The 16,947-nt window shown below is 53.6% G+C and overlaps 1 protein-coding gene across 3 annotated transcripts in view; it reads right to left on the bottom strand.

The window, feature by feature from the left end:
* Positions 1-16,947, bottom strand: part of TCERG1L (transcription elongation regulator 1 like) — a 411,473-nt gene that overhangs the window by 29,777 nt on the left and 364,749 nt on the right. For all 3 annotated transcript variants that reach the window (XM_081074119.1, XM_081074120.1, XM_081074118.1), the window contains 3 exons: positions 13,777-13,868; positions 10,524-10,612; positions 4,986-5,140 (listed from right to left, as the gene is read on the bottom strand). In XM_081074119.1, coding sequence (XP_080930245.1) covers positions 4,986-5,140; positions 10,524-10,612; positions 13,777-13,868 — 336 coding nt within the window. The remainder of the gene's footprint in view (positions 1-4,985; positions 5,141-10,523; positions 10,613-13,776; positions 13,869-16,947) is intronic.

The raw sequence follows: 16,947 nt of genomic DNA, 5'->3' as shown, positions 1-16,947 counted from the left end.
AATGTTTGATGAGAATTTGGAGTGGGAGAGTGAAAAGGTGCTTCGGCGTTTCACGACTCTCCCTGAAAGAGGAAGAGGACAAATGTGCAGAGAAGGTTGAGGGCATCGCCGTTTGGGGTGACTGGCTGAGTGACGCCCCGTGGTATCACGAGCGCCGCCTCATCTCTGTCAGAGTCATCGGTGTTTCCCCAGAAAACCATCCATGTGGCGGTGTCCCCGTGTGGGCACAGGTGCAGGGGGCCCGGCTCTGTAGAGCACCCCCACCTCCCCTCCCACCCCCCACCACTCACGCCCTTCCCAGGGGGGGTTCTGCACTGAGGACGCCATTCGTAAGGAACGTGAGTCAATGGAAAAGACACCGAGTTCAACAGTCTGGGAGCCCTGCGTGCCTCATCTTATAAAACCTGACGGTGTCCACATGCTTGTGCAATCGCAGTGCTGCCTCCGACCCAGCTCCACTCATCTATTCCCAGGTTCTCCACCAGCGCACACCGTGGGGCTGCTGGGAAGGTGCGGGGTTGGTTCTGGAAGCCCAGCTCGCCCCAGCTCACTGTGCGTCTTGGTGCTTGGGGCCTCCTCCCCAGACAGCCCGTGCGTGCCACGTCCCACCCACCACTCTGCTCCATCGTGGGACCGGTGATACTTGCTGAGCAAGACCTGGCTGTGGGCCCATCAGCCCCCTGCATCTCCCAGCAGGGCCCGCGGCTCCACACACACACATGCTGTGAACAGGCTCAGTCAGAAAAAAGAGACAGTTCAGAAGTGAAGACAGAGCAGGAATGGGGGCCCCTGTAGGGTGCTGCGGGCGGCGGAGGTGTTGGGACTCAGCCAGGCTTGCCAGACTGAGGGAGCTCTCTGCCCAGCTCTCCCGGAACAGAGGACTTTGGAGTGGCAGGTGAGTGCAGTGCGAGAACTGAGACTCCCCCACGTCGGGGAAAGGCTGACGCTGGTGGAAAACAAGAGTGAGGACAGGAAGGTCCTCGACTTGGGATTGATTGATGTACAGTTGTTACGGAGTTATACCCGTTCAGTAAAATCCGTGCTCTGAATTCTGAATTGTGATCTTTTCCCGGACTGTTGATGCAGAGCAGCCAGCGTCCACCGCTCACCCCGCCGTGGGCCCGAGGGCAGACCACTGGGGCCGGACAGTGTGCAGGGGGCCAGCGTTTCTCCATTACTGTGTTTCCTGCGTTCACATCCCATCACGTCCACAAAGCACTCCTTAATCTCCTGCTTCTGGTGAGCAGAAGAGGAAACAATTCCTCTTGAGAGGAAACTCGAGATAGTCGGCCACGTGGAGGCTCGGGTGTGTGTCCTGAGCACGCGTGGGGGGCGGGCCAAGCTGCGGCTCACAGCTCAGGTGTCACAGATGCACCTGAGTGGGCCCACGAAGGGCTACTGGCGTGGAACCCCGTCCTAGGAGAGGAGACTGCATCCTCTATGCTGGGGGGCTCCTGAGAGTTGGGGGACGCTGTGACAGGGGAAAGATGGGCTGAGGGCTGCCGTGGCCTGTTCCACGTACTTCATGGGCATTTATTCTCAACTAACAGCATGGCTGCTGGAGCTGTGACAAATGTGGGTGCACTGCAGGATAATTACAAAATAATTCAGGCCTTCGTGTCAATCTCTCAGCAATGCTAACAGAATAAAAAAGGGATTTGTGCCTTATCTGCTGAGTGATGAATGGCTCGGCACTTCTGGGTCCTGCACCCTGTGGCTGCCCCACTCTTCACTCCCATTTCCACCCTGACATTCCCAGGAAGTACACGCACACACGCAGACACACCACACACACACACGCACACCACACACGTGCACACGCACACACACCTCTAAACCCAATAGCAGTTCAATGCGGCAGCTATTTTATAGAATTCATCTATTTTACTTCCTCTTGGAAAATAATTGGTAGCACCCGGAATGCTTAATTGTTGCACTTCACACTTGAAACAGGTAAAACTATATTCCAATCTATAGTAGTTGAACAAAATGTTGAAAAAATTTTCCACCAAGAACAATGTTCCCACCAGCCAGGGAAAAATGCCACTGGCTGATGGCTGGAGGTGATCAGCTCTGCCCACTAATCTCTAATTAATTCTCCAGAAGCACCTCCCGTCCTAATTGTTTTGCTGCAAACAAAACAATTTGTGTGGATGTCAGGAAATCAGAAACTGTGCACTAAAATGTCAATTCTACCTTGCAACAGGAAGTTGAGAATTGAGGTCATTTCATATCTTTAAGATTCAGGTTAAAAATACTGGTTTAAGGAACCCTCTTCCCCTTTTTTAAAGAGGAAGCAAGGCTAAAACTTTTTGTAACCACATGTAATGTTATTCTCATATATCCATCTAGGTAGAAGAGTTAGGGCCACCAGAATCAGCTGATGGAAGACAAAACATCTTATATGTTAAATCTAAGTTAATCAGATATTTCTGGTTGTGCTTGTGAGACTTCAGGCTCAGTTCTCTACATTTTCTAAGTATAAAATGAGATTTGTGGTGGGAGAGTGAAGCAGAGCACTAATCCATGACCCAGGTAACTCACGTCCCTGTCGTTATAATTAAACAAGGAGGCTATTTGACTGAGATGGCGCTAGTGTGGCCCCAGAAGCCAAGGGACATCTAAGCCTGGACCCCCCTCAAGGTTACAAAGTCAATCAAGACACCAAGGGAACCAATCACAGCCAACGAGGCTTTGAAGTCCAGCCAGTCAGTGCTTTCCTTTCCGTGCTTGTAGCTGGACTGTGTAAGCTGGCACCTGGCTCGGGTCAGTAGAGTGCTCCTAAAGCTTCCGGTTTGTTGCTGCCCAGTTAGAATCGATCTTTGCTCAAGTAAACTCTTCAGATTTATAATCTGCTTCCGTTTACCTTTCACCTTTGTCCTCCACCTACAGTCCTCCTGAGCCTTCAAATGGCAGGGGAGCCAGTGGGAAGTTTCATGGACGCATTTCTGCTTCTCATCGACCTGGCCTGATTTGGTCCAAATGAGAGCAATGGGGGAGAAACTATGCACTGACTGTTAACGAGCTCATTTCTTTCTCATTCCAACCAATGCTTTGGAAAAATAAACAAATAAAACAGCACCCAATTATCTACAAGAATGCAAGCTAAACACAGAGCAAGAAATCTGCCTGCACGGTCTGCCCTTTATCAAGCACATAAAACCACTGCTATGAGAAACTGTGCCTAATCGTTCTCGTGGGACCTGTACTTTGATGATATTCCGCCTGGTGCAGCCTTCTCTGTCCAAGGAGGGAGCTTGCTGGTTCCCTATGAGGGTTTCCTTTGTTGCTCAAACCCTCATTCAGTAAATATCCCTCTTAAAAATGGATTGTGCTCCATCAAAGGAGGAAACCAATAACAAGCCCAATTCCTACTGTACCTGAGTACAGCTGAGAAGGAACAGACTGGGCCACCCCATGACACGCCTCTTTAGGATATTACCTTACTCTGGTTATTTTTGAGAAACAAAATACTCAGAAGACCTTTTTACCTTTCCCCCAGCTGTCTAAATGTACTTAGACAGAGGTCCTGCTCCGGGAAGGGAGCTGTCATCACAGATGACGACCCTTTGAAGTGAAGTAAGTGTCACAGACGGGCAGGAGCCTCGCAAGGCCACTGCTCAGAGTTCTCTCTGTGTCCCATTGTGAAGAGGGTCCAGCACACGTCTGTGAACCAAACATTTGCTATTTTGTCCCCATGGGAGTTGTCTTCCTGCCCTCTGAAGTGACAACCACAGCCCCCTTTCTCCTTAGCTCCATGTGTACCGCCACGCCTGATCTGTCCTTGGGCCCCCTAATTTTACGGAGCCCCATATGTACGTCCATAATAAATTTTAACACTTTCTGCTGTTAATCTGTCGCAGGTTAATTTGATTATTAGTCCAGGCAGAACTTAGAAAGGTGTGAGGAAAATTGTTTTTTCCTCCCCCATACAGCTAAGATTTTAGAGAGTCACTTAAATATGCACCCAGGACACTGTTCCCAACATCAGTTGACTCAAGCTTTCAGGAGAATGTTCTTATTACCTTAAGTGAAGTAAACATATTAAACCTATCATTTCTCAACCTTAACGGACGATCACAGGTTTCACAGGAGCAACTGTTTCTATGTCTCTTCATGCTATTAAAATGGTGGGGGGAAAAGAAGAAGCAGCTTTTAATACCCTCTTTGAAAGTTCCAGTCAAATGCCTCTGGATTTGCCTGAAAAAGTGGGCTGATGTCATCTGTTAGCCTTACATGAAGTGGAATCAAAAACGTCATTGCAAACCAATAAAGCACCACAAAGATAAAGCAAAACCCCCTTTCAAGGGGTCAAGACCCACGGCCCGGCCCACACTCAGGTCAGCACAACTCCTGGGCCCCCGACTCCCCTGTGTGGCCAGTTTTGCGTTAGCCCATGTGCTCAGGGAGGGACCTTTCCCAACACAGCGGTGACGGAACACGCATCAGGTCTAATCAGAAAGGATCCTTTCTGAAGACGTTCAATGTTCTTCTCTGACTCTTGGGGATCAGGTGTGGAAGGACCGTGTCAGAAATAGCCTCCTCTCTGCCCCGCACCTGCCCCCCTCCGCTGCCTTCCAGAGTCCCTTCAAATGAACAAGGGTGGATTCCGCCCGAGCTCTGAAACGAGCGTGTGAGCTGGAAGGACACGAGCTTGCTCAAGCAGGGACCACAGGCATTGGGAACAAGAATTAAATGTTGCCTAATGACGGTGCTGGAAAGGAGACTTCACCTGGGTGATGGACTAAAAGGCCTTCTCCAAATTAAAAACTTTGCATAGAGCTAAAAGCAAGCCAGGGCCATCCACATGGGAGGGTCTGTTTCTGCAAAGTGCCATAAACGCGTAATTGCTAAATTCTGAGTGAACATGCTTCCTTAATAGCCAATTTCCAGCCAAAGCAGGAGAAACATGCTTCCCTGTCACCCCCTAGGGACACAAGGCCCGACACTCAGCCGTGTGCGTGCGGGCCGCCCCGCCCACCTACCTGCGGAGGCCTCCAGCTTGCGCTTGTGGGGTGGGTCTTCGATGATCCTGTTCAGGTCGCCCCGGTGTCTTAGGTCCACGGGCTTCTCCCACACGGACAGCTGCATGGTCGGGTTGAAGAAGAAAACCCGGTCGTCACCTGTCCAGACCACACACCTGTTTGAATTAAAAGCTCACCTTAGTGACGCTCACAGATGCCATTAGAAAGTTGTTGGCCTGTAGGTCCCACCAGAACTCCTCCCAGTGTCCAGGTTTCCAAAGAAAAGGAAACACATCACCACAGACCAGAGCATGTCAGCCTCCCTGAGGCCACCAAGCCGATACCCTGCCTGCTACCACCTGTGCTTTCCCTGAAGAAATGGAGGTTCTGACACCAGAAAACAAGCATGCCACAAAGTCCCCTGGCAGCCAGGCTCTTGACGTCACCTACCAGGTGGACACGGCTCATTTCCTCACAGATTCTTGGGGTATTTTCTCCACTGGTTCGAGTTAACTTAATTTAAGAAAGAGGCATTGTGTTTGGGGATACGTTTGGCCCAATACTCCCCAAATCCAGGATCCTTCCATTGTACATTTGCTGCTTGGGGGACACACCAACTCTGCCAACTCCTGGCGCTGGGTCAACAGACACCCACATTGACATCCTGCCACTGGGAAGAGCGGGTGCGCTCTGAAGGGTAGGAGGCAGTCACGACTCCCTACCTTCCCCCACCACCTGGCACCGGGCTTCGAAAGCAGGAAGAGTGGAGTTAAGTAGGGACTTAACAAGGGGTTATTCCCTGGGAGAGAGCGGAGTGACAATTAACACGTTTCTATCCGGGCTACAGAGAATCCAGTTTCTGGGCCGTGGGGACACGTGTGCAGTTGAACCCAATTGTCGGTGGTAGATAAATACATAAATGTGATTCCCCTGGATGGGTCACGGTCGGCTTCAACCAGACGGGGCCAGCTGTAACACGCAAAGTTAATTTTATGTATCAATTTATGCACATTTTAAGTAATATGTGTATGTTCCCCTTCTTTAATCACACTGTATGATTTCTGGATGGCTGCCATATTCCCTCTTCTCTTTAACGGTCCCCATACCCCAGAGGACGTAATTAGTGCCTTGGAGTGAGTTCAGCCTGGTACAGAACACTCAGCAGCCCTAATATATGAAAATTTGGATTTTATCAAATGAAAACTGGAGTGGCTGCTTTGTTGTACAAAAGGGTTCCCACAGTCACCTTCAAATACATTTATAGGTTCTAAAGTGTAGTGGACATTTCTGTTTCTCTCTCCAAGCTTGGATCTCAGCCCCATAGGGAAAAGGGGTACGTGCCTCGCCCCTCCTCCCCACCACACACCAAGACTTTGGGTCCCTCTCCCATCTGTTTTTTGCCCCCATGTGCCCTGTCCCAGGAGAAGTGACCTGCAGAGGACAGAGCCTGACGTCCACTGGGTCCCATCCCCAGGGCTGAGATCTGGGAACTGAAAAGGCAGCCTGTGTGTGCCCTTCGCTCTCTTTTCTCCTCTCCTCTTTCTCCCCCCGCTTTGGCTCTGGGGAGGGGCTGACCTGGCAGGACCAAGTCGCCCCCATGACATTTCCCCAATTTTCAACAATTCCAAGAAAAACGTTCTAATCACCTCCCAATAATAGAGTGGGTAAATCTTCCAAAATTGCCATGTGGGTCAAAAGGCAAATTACTAAAGATTAAAAAGGAGGAGGAGGAGAGGACGAAGAAACAGAAATTCCTTAAAAGACAACACGATGCCATTCTGGTATGATCATACCTAAAAGCAACAGCAGATTTGGAGAATTAATTCAAGTGACATTGTAACCCCAGCTTTGAGACAGCTCAGTCTTCAAGCATTTAGAGGTGGATAGGAGGCAAGTTTGTATAAAAGTTCAAATGTACGCTTCATTTTCTTTTTCTTCTTAGAATATTATGCCTCGGATGATGGCGTCCTGAAAACTTCCCAATACTAGGAAGCTCACTGACTTTCTGAAGAGCAGAGTTGGCTAAGTGTATGTTTCTGGGCTCCGAACCTGTCTTGACTGGTTAAAGTGACGTGGGCATTGGGATGAGAACAGTTAGATGGCTTTGTCTCTGCTTTCACTCGTTTTCAGGACACTGCTTTTGCATTTCTGAAGTGCTTCGTGTCACTTCCAGGGAGGCCATGTGCCTGGCCATCTTTCTTGGCAGCAGAACAGAGACTCACGCATGGGCAAGAACATCTAAGGGCACGAGCTGCCTGCGTGGGGCATTCCGCGTGTCCCTTTAGCACTCTGCTCAGAGCAGGAGACAGCACCCTGCCTTCCTCGTCTCCTCAAGCCAGTTGACACAACCCCATCTCTTCCCAGTGAGTTTCCCAGGGAGCAAAAGTGTGACCTTTCCAAGCAAGTTTCTTCCCTCCAAGGCCTTGCCACACGGGGTGAGGCCCACCCAGCTGTCCTGCCACACATTCCGCGTCGCAGCCCGTTTACTGAACAGCGGGCCACAACGAGAAAGCTCGCTGACTGACGATCCCTTGATTCCCATTCCACGTGTTCTCAGTAGGTTCCAAATCTCCCTTCCCGTTGTGACCCAGGCTGTCCCCACGCAGCTCTGGGACAGTACGGAGGAATCCTTTCTGAGCCTATATCCCCCACCTGCTCAGCCCGAAGCCTCTAGAGAGCCTAATTTTTGTTAGGGCAATGCTGGTGTGAGCGTAAGGCTACGCTCTGTAGGTAAAGTGGCCGCCTGGGCCACCTCCTCTTTCTCAGGGGACCACTCCCTGAGGTGGCAACGGGAACTGGTGTTTGACTGACAAGGGACCACCGCGGAGGGAGAAACGGGATGTGGGCGGGAGCTCTGACAGGTGGAGACACACTCAGGCACAGTGCCCCTTAGACACCCTGCTCACCTGTCCTTTGCAGCTGACAGTGCCCGCGGGTGTGCAGGGGTCGTGTCTTAGAGCCGTCACTGCCCAGCACTCTTGCCACCCCACTTCCACATGGAACCCCTCACTGTGCGCCCTGCTTGTCAGAGAGCTAGAGGTGGCCACTGCCCCTGGGACACTCCATCTGGGTGAGGCAGTCCCGACCACACCCCGGCGATCCCAGGGTCCTAAAGTGGAGGATGACAGACGATGGAGCAGCGGGCTGGGCCTTCCCACGCCCCCCGTGGTCACTCTGCCCTTCGTCTCCCTGAGGACCTGGACTGACTACTTCTAGCAAAACCCAAGGGTGGGATTGGCAGTGGGTGACGTGAGTTAACTGAGCAAAACAGGCACAGCTCCTGGGCTAGGGGACGTCTTTTCCTGGAGGCAGGTTGTGATGTCAGTAAAGTGTGTTGTTACGGCGGTTGCCATGAGCATGATGCCAGGACGAATGAGGCAATCACACAGGCCACACACAGTCACGTCTCAATCAGGAACCTAAGTCATCAGAGAAGCCAGGGGCTGGTGCTATCCCTTCACCCTGCAAGGTCAAGGGACCCTTTGCCACGATTGAGAATGCAGGGAGGTGCCAGCAGCATCTCTGTCATCTTGGGGACAGAGCACAGTTCCCACCAGCAGGCCCAGTCCTGAGTCTCAGGAAAACGTGGCTGGAGCTGCTCCGGGCACCTGCGGGCACCGGCTGCCCTCCTGCACCGGGCTCTCCCAAAGGCCTCCATCCCGTTCCTGCTGGGGCTGAGGAGCCAGCCCGAGAGCAGGTCCACTGCATGGCTGTCACTCAGCCAGAAGCCTGGGAAGGTGGCACGCTGATTAATAATTTACAGGCAAAGGGCCCACCAAGAGGAGGAGCAGCAGCTGAGGATGGTGACAGTGAGACGGTGTCACTTCCAGGGTCCCACTCAGCTTTCTGCGTTGTAACAGGGTCTTACTGAGGGAGAAAAGCCACAGCTTCCACAGTTAGACGGTTCTAGAGCTCAAGGTCACGTCTCCTACAGAATTATCATCCCAAAGGGCACACTGGGATCCAGTGTGACAGGGCCACATGCTCGTGCTGGAGTTATCCCAACCCCCCCAAACATGACTTGTTGAAAAATGGGTTACAGAAGACCCGAACTGTTCGCACAAAATGAAAAAGCAACATTGGCCTCTATCCCAGGTCAGGCATCAAGCTCCAAACACCCTTGGGATGTGCCGAGTGGGAGGAGGGTCTGTTATAAGTACCAAGCCCCTTGGGCCATACCTGAGTCCATGCTAATGAGGTGACTCTTGGAGGAGGGGGCTGGACCCTCAGCCCCACCCCCAACCCCTGGCAGGGGCCCGGAGACCACTCATCACTCGGCCAAGCTCGTAATCAATCCTGGCTCTGGAAGGAGCTGGCCATAAGGAGCCCTGGACAGCAGGGCTGACAGCCTCCGCCGGTGGGCTCAGTGATGTCCTGGGAGGGTGGCCCCGGAGGGGGTGGGCAGCTGTGCCCCGCCCGTGGGCTGCCCTGTGGGCCGCTTCCATCGCCACGCCTCAACAGTGTTCTGTATGATAAAACTGCAGCCGTAACTAAGCACTTTCCTGAGCTCTGTGAGTCATTCAACAAATCTTCACACCTGAGGGGAGGTTGGGGGACCCCCAGATTTGCAGTCAGCCAGGCAGGACCCCGGGGACGCACTATGCAGCTGGGCCTAGAGTGCAGGCATCTCGTGGGACTGAGCCCTTAGCCTACGGGGTCTGGGCTCGCTGTGGGGGTCCTGTTGGGACTGAGATGGATGGTAGGACACTCGGCAGTGCTGGGAGAACCCAGAACTGGCTGCTCTTGGCACACTGTTCCTGAGGAGGCCCTTCCCGGAGCGGCGTGCCCGGGGTGCAGGGCGAGAGGCCGGGACCTGGCGTAGAAGGCACGGACGCCTCTCAGAGCACAGCAGGGTCACGACGTGAGCAGAGCAGGAGCAGCGCCAGGGAGGGGTAGACGCCCCACCTGCCCCTCTGGCACTGCTGTCACCAGCGACACCACACCAGACTGACGTCTCACGGCGCATTACACACTCACCACTGCTTTTTATTCAGTTCTCTAAATTAGCTGCTCCTGCCAGCTATGTCCTGCACTCTAATCTTTGGTTTTAAAACTAATTTTTACTGGAATAACCTTTTCATTTTGCCTCCAAATTAGTCGATTATAAAAGGGCATTTTTAAAAACCAGAGATGGCGCTTCCTCGCAGAGAGTATTTTGAGTGTGGCAATCTCAAAGACAAGAGCCGTCTCCCAGGGTGGCTGGGGCAGCGGGCACAGAGCTCCTTAGCAGCGGCCACTCGCCCCTTCCTGGGGATGAGCGGTCCTCGGGGCCGAGGCTCGCACATCGCTGCGGGCTGTTTCACGGCGGACGTGCCGCAGTGCCATTATTTGAATGTATATCTGCAGATGTATTGCAGCACAGTAACTTATTGCTAAAATGCTGTTTTTCTACCTGCAGAATGCGACAACAATCTACACCTATTCCTGCCATGAGCTGCAAATTAATTTTTGAAACCACAGTGTTACCTAAGGAGCGTGCCCTTCCCTGTGGTGGCAGCAAGCAAACCCCGGGACAAAGTAAGGCAGCGCCTCAGTGCTCTCAGGTGTCATGCATCTTACCAGGGGGACCCGGGCACGGGGGTGGAGGCCACCGGTCTGTTGCCTTTGGCTGCACTGTCCTCTGCTGTCATCAGGATCGATGGAGGCTCCTTTCAACAGAAAGAGAAAAGTGCTTTTTATATTTTTGTTTAAACACTCACCTTCAATTACCAGCAACCAAGGAAGGAGTAACAGGTCTCCTGCAGACAGACCTGCCTTCAGCAGCCACTAGATAATGACCTGCTCAGTGCAGCAAAGCAAAAGGGACAAACAATTATGCTGAGAATACAGAATTCATGGCACAACAGACTGTGCTGAAGAACTGTGACGAAGGCAGCCCCCTAATTATCCCGAGTGGGCTAAACTGTCTGCTTTTGCAGACACGAGACAGGCACCGGCAGCCGTGCACGTCGTGGGGGCAGACAAGCCTACTGGATTCACCTCCGGAAACTGCCTGACTCAGCGCTGGAGTCGCCGTGCCACCAGCACACTGCGCTCCATGGCAGCGGGGAGGCTCAAGGCTGCGGGGGCTCCTGGCTGCAGCTGGGGGCCCGTCCTTTCCCCTTGGAGGCAGGAGAGGGACAAGCCTGTGTCCTCGCTGAGTCTGGCGGCTCCACGACCGTGTCCTTCCTCAAGCGTGTAGCTGAGGGCAGAGCTCGGGGGACGTTGACCATGATGCACTGATGGGTTTGAAAACCACTCTGCGTCTGTCTCCATTTAGAAAGCAAAGAACGCTTAACACTGCCTCACCTGAGGAAAATGAAGATTTATTCCCTGCAAGTAGAAAGAAGACAAATATGGCTGGAATACTCCATCACTGTTCATTATGAATAGAATTTAGAGAGAAACACAAGTTGGTTTCAATTAGGAAAGGAGGGCGATTATAACTCCAACACAAACATGGACCCAAGACTCGCGTTAGCTGCCCGGGTGCACGGCAGACAGCGGTTCAGTGAGAGAAAGCAGAACCAAGCCCCTCCGGTGCGACGCAAAACGACCACGCGGCGCTCATGAGAAAAGTGTCATCTCGATGTTGGAGCAGAGATGAGACGGGAATGAAACCCCAGGGGGCACAGCCAAGTCTGGAGGTGACGGACTCATCCTTCTTCTGCCACCATTTCTGTGGTTTTAATCTCAAACCCAGAATCACAGGATAAAGACTGTGTTCTCTTTCTCTCTGAAAAGCAGGTGAGATTAAAAAACACCAGCGTGTTATCCAAAGCAAAAGTAGGCAGTGTGCTCAGAGTGGCAGGTGACATTAAAGCTCTAGGTTCATTAAAAAAAGAAAGGATGTCACCCTCAAGTTTTAGGGTCTCTGTGTCTACTGTCGTATGAGATAGTGAAGTTGAGGAGATAAACCATTTGTTTGAATGATCAATGGTGAGTAAAGTCAATGGGCCCACACCTGGACGTGGGCACGCACGCAGCGTCAGCCACCCCAGGGCACAGCGATTGCACCAAACGCCCAACACACTCATTCGAGGGGCCCCAGGGCTCACTTCCATTGTCTTGGACTCCTTACAAACACAGTACGTTAGAAAGGAAAGGGCCAGGTGATGGAAGCACTGAAACATAAAATTCAAACAAAAATGTAAAAGAAGCCCACACGAGATAAATCTCAAGCACGTAAAGAGGAGCTCTTGTCAAACCGTTGACAACAGAGGGAGCTGCCACCGTTGGCACCGTCCAGCCATGAGACGAGGACCTAGAGGGCTCATGTTATCTGGGATGAACAGCCAGTGCTGGCAGAGCCGGCGGGAGGACGGATGGGAAGTCCTGGGATGACAGCATGCACCCGGAAAAGGCCCTGCATGGTCTCCGAGCAAACGGAAGATGATAGAAAAACCACGCCGCAAACGCGGGGTCCTCCGTCCACACGTGTCCATCCACGGCTGTACTGGGGTGTCCCTGGGGCCCTTCGTTCACTGCCACAGATCAGTACACTGAATAAATGACTTGTCATGTATATAATTACGCCTAAGTTCACAAGTTTAAGAACAATTTTCTTTAGAAGTTGTGGGTAGTAGCAAATGTCTTTGTTTCCTGTGATAAAATAAGGTCAGGAAGAATAATTAACATAACAGGGAGTACTGAGAAAGAGCTGTGTTAAAAAATTCATGAATAGCAGAGTTTATATTACTAATCCAATTAGAAAAACGAGGGGAGATTTTCATTATGAAGCAAACCGAACGGTAGCAACTCAGTGAGGGGCCCCCGAGTACTAGATTACCCCGCTAATTACTCAAGGAAATATGGCGGGAGGTGATTTGTGACGGGACAAACACTTAAATTTGGCCACGCTGGGATTGTGCGCTGCTAATTGCCGAGGCCGTCTCCACGAGGCGCTCGAGGGTGAAGACTTCCTGTTGATGACAAAAAGGCTAATCATGGCACGAAGCTGTCCTTCCACGCCACAGTAATAAAAGTGAATTAGACGCGCAGAGCAAAGTGATAAAGAAAGTCGTTACGGGCCTGGAAAGATGGTCTGATTAAGAAATATGTAATTCTGGCACGGACGCCGGTCTCCCGGAGAAAAGCCCTAAAAGGTTTAATTTGGACTAACATTCCTGACCAGTTTACACCATTCGTGTGGCACCCACGACGGGGCAGAAGCCGCGGGCACCGGCCATGGTGCCAGGAATTCTCGCTATGGGCAACTGGCACAAAAACCAGCGGGGACAGAGCTGTCACGGGCCTGTGCTGAACGCTGACAAAAGTCAAATGAGAGAGCAAGTGAGCAAAACACTGCGCAGCCCAGAGGCCTCCAGTGTGCGTGACAGTTCTGGACAAATTAAATGCCACTTGAGATTTTCAAATGCAGCCGTAACAGCAAACTCCTGGGTTATTCAGGTGAAGGCAAACCAGCGATGCTTCATGGTCAGTCCTTAAACCGCATCTGGCAAACGGGGAGGAGGCCTAAGGCTAGAATGTGTTCAAACAAACATGTGTTGGCTTTTCTTTAACAGTAAACTGCAAACAAGACCGCAGCCTGAGTGGTGTCTGCCTGCAGCCGGCCACCCTGCGGCCGGGAGCCCCTCCTGACTGCTGGGGACGAGCAGCCGGGAGCCAGGGTCACACCCACGCTCCATGGCCGGGCTGCTCCCTTCACAGCTCTCGATGCCTCCGCCCTTTTTCCCAGGCGACCTCAGGATCTTGGGATCTGACTGTCATACAGCAGCCTGGCTAAGCGTCCCTGCACAGAGCCACGTGGGGGAACAGGAGTGACGGGTGGGCCGCCCCAGTCCTCCCGACCCCGGGCTCAGCCAGCACCAACCTTGTCTCCGCGATCCCTGGCCGGCCGCTGCCTCTCCGCATGAAGCATCAGGGTCGGGGCGCAGGGCGCTCGGCCTCGCTCCCTGCTTCTGTCTGTGGGAGCAAAACCATCACCATGAATTAGCATGCCATTTGTCACATCATTTTGGAAAAGCTAAACAAGAGCAAAACGTGGCCTTGAGAACTCAATTGGCAAACGCTGCCCCCACAGGAAGGAGTGCTGTCACGTGCCCTGGACTGTAGCCCGTGACAAGTTCCCCCAATGACAGCACTGCCCCGGCCACTCTGCCTGCGCCTGCGTGTGGCACCAGCCACACGCTGTTGGCCAAGCCTCGTGCACCCGGCCACAGTGGCTCTGGACAGGGGACAAGGGCTCCCTGGCGGGGACAGCTAGCATGTGACAGCAGCGCCAGGCTTTCTTAGGCTTCAGCGGCTGGTGGCCCCCGAGGGCCGCCCGGGCCCGGTGTCTGTGTGCTCACCACTGACGTGGGCGCTGCTTTGCCTCAGGTCAGCCCCCACGACCTTTGGGAGGGGAGACGGGAAGTGTCAAACCGGGGGTGCCGAATACGGAAAAGATTCTGAACACGAAAAGGAAGTTTACATTCCATCTGGTTCTCAGACGTCTGCAAGTGGCACAGAGGTGCCACGACAGCAAGATTATCCGCCGTTAATACCAAGGATTAGAAGGAAAACCCAAACCATTTAGCCTCACGCCAGCCTGACACATACATTCACTGAGGAAACCCTGGAAGCGTCTCTCCCACCAGCTCGAAGGTCAGGACCCCTCGACCTGGAGCCACAGGTTGTGCAGCACAGAAAGGTCCCAGTGGATCCTTCCTGGCTGAAGGGAGGACGCGAGCCCGGGAGCACTGTTGTACATGAGCGTGTGCATGAGTGTGCGTGTGCACGTACGTGTGTGCACAAGCATGTGTGTGTACACATGTGCATGTGTGAGTGTGCACACACGTGCTTGTGTGTGGCTGTGTACCTGTGTGAGTACACGTGTGTACACACATGTGCATGTGTGCGAGCACACACAAGGAAGTGGCAGGAACGGTGCCTTGAGGCCTCTTTCAAGCCCAGGCATCTGCACTTGGGGGCGATGGGGTGACGGGGCCACCAGTGCCATCCTCCTGCTCCCACTGCTGGCTGCGTCTGCCCCGTTCTGGGAAGGAGGTTTGCAGGAAGGGGCCCTGCAGGCTGGGGGCCCACCTGGGGTCCAGCTGTCCAGCCCAGTGGGCATCTGCCCCTGGCACCACATGGCTGCAGAGCCTGATCCACAGGCCGCAGTGGGGACTCACCTCACTCTGGGGACATTCTGGTGACAATCGTACTTCAGAGGCTGAGCAGTGCCAAGGGGAAAGCTCTGGACTCGGACCAAATGTCCGGTCCCCACTGAGGTGTGGTGTGTGCACAAGGCAGAAGCTCACGGAGCTGATGGCGCCAAATCCAGCTCTCTGGCCACACTTCCTCCATGGCTGCCCACGCTGTCCTATGGAGACCGTTTGGCAGCTCCTGACCCTCAGCCCCGGTGACTTCCTCTTCCGGTGTCACAACTCACAGAGCAAGTGTGGGGGACTCGATTCGATCAACAACAGATTATCCAGGTTCTCGGCCCCGTCCCCTCATCTGATGGAGCGTGCTTGTAACCAGGTGACAATGGAGCTGTGGTGGCCTCAGCCCAGGGCCTCGATGCAGCCACCACCAGCTAGGAAGAAAGTGGGGCACCGTTTACCCAGTGGCACCGTTTACCCAGGTGGCACCCGTCCAGGAACCCCAGCTCTTCCCCACCTGCAGCCGAGGAGACAGGGTGGGGAGCGGCGCCCAGGTGGTCAGACACACCAGAGAAGCTTGTGCACCTGTGTGGGGGCCACGGAGGAGAGAGCCACCAGAACAGCGCCTGTGAGAAAGGAAGGCGTCAGCCACAGGGAACACCAGTGAGTCCCAGGAGACTCCCCAGAGCGAGCAGCAGGACCCGGGGCCCTCATCCCCTGCTGAGTGAGCGGGGCCAGAGAAGAAACATATACTGATCCCGCCCTCCTCCCCTCCTACAGAGACCCAGCCCCAAGCAGGTCCAAGGAAAGGGGCAGAAAAGCTTGAACTTTGAACGAAGTCGCATGTTTCGGTTGTGAGCCCAGAGTCCATGGGCTTGCGACAGGACTGGGACCTGTTCTGTGGCTGGACCTGTGCCGGTGGCTTCTTCCGCCCATTCGCTGTGGACTGCATTCGACTCCGCACAGGCCATGCCAGGGAAGAGCGGGGTGACGTCCTGGTCCCGGCGTCTGCTCTGTGGCAGCTGGCGGCACTGCTCAGACAGAGCGGTTGTTACAAGGATTCGCCATGTCTTCTCGATGAACGAAGTTAGTAACCCGCATCGTCGACGGGCATGAGGACAACGTCCAGCGAGGCCGCATGCAGGCCATGCTCTCCTCTGACGGGAGCACACGTGTCCGTTCCCTCAGCAGCTCAGAAACCATTAACCCTTCTTTTACTGAGACCAGTTGACCTTTGTAAGTCTCCTCTTCCGATGTGGCTTTGTGATTCCCATCGTGGCTGCTTCTTTGAGAAGACAGCTGGGCGGTCTCACAATCCCCCAGAATCCCCCGACGTGTGCGGCTTGCCCTGCGCCGTCTCCACCATGCTGGCTCTCTCACCGTCGCAGGTCGCAGCCACCGTGGAGGTCACCTGTGTGCGGAGCCGCAGACCCTGGGCTCCCTCGTGGGCCATCGCGTCTGTGGTACAGCCATCCTACTGTGGAGGTGCTTTTCTCTGCGGGCCATTTCTGGGGTCCACTCCGACAGGCTGAAGTGCTCTTGCTTTGGGCCTCTCCACAAACTCTGTTGATGTTGTCATAAATAGTCCCGAGTGTCCAGGAGAAGTCATTTGTGGAAGAAAGTCAGCAAGTTGGCTCTGGGAGCTAAGGTACGTAGGGGCGCATAGGAGACGTTTCCGGGCTCCGAGAGGCAGGATGGGACTCTCTCCCCGTGCGCTCCATCTACTGATGCAGCCCAGCTCTGCGATTCACATTGCTCTCAAATGGCCTTTGGTTTGATTTTCCTCCTGGCCCGCTGAGTGACCAGAACTGGGGAGGTCGCCTGGACGTCTGCAAGGAGCACAGGGGTCCAGGCTGAAAGCCCCACGGCAGTGAACTGACAAGAGTGTATTCACTGCC

The sequence above is a fragment of the Rhinolophus hipposideros genome (genome assembly GCF_964194185.1).
Source record: "Rhinolophus hipposideros genome assembly, chromosome: 15".
NCBI lineage: Eukaryota > Metazoa > Chordata > Mammalia > Chiroptera > Rhinolophidae > Rhinolophus > Rhinolophus hipposideros.
Note: the sequence above shows the minus strand (reverse complement) of the source record. Positions and strands in the feature narration are given on the sequence as shown.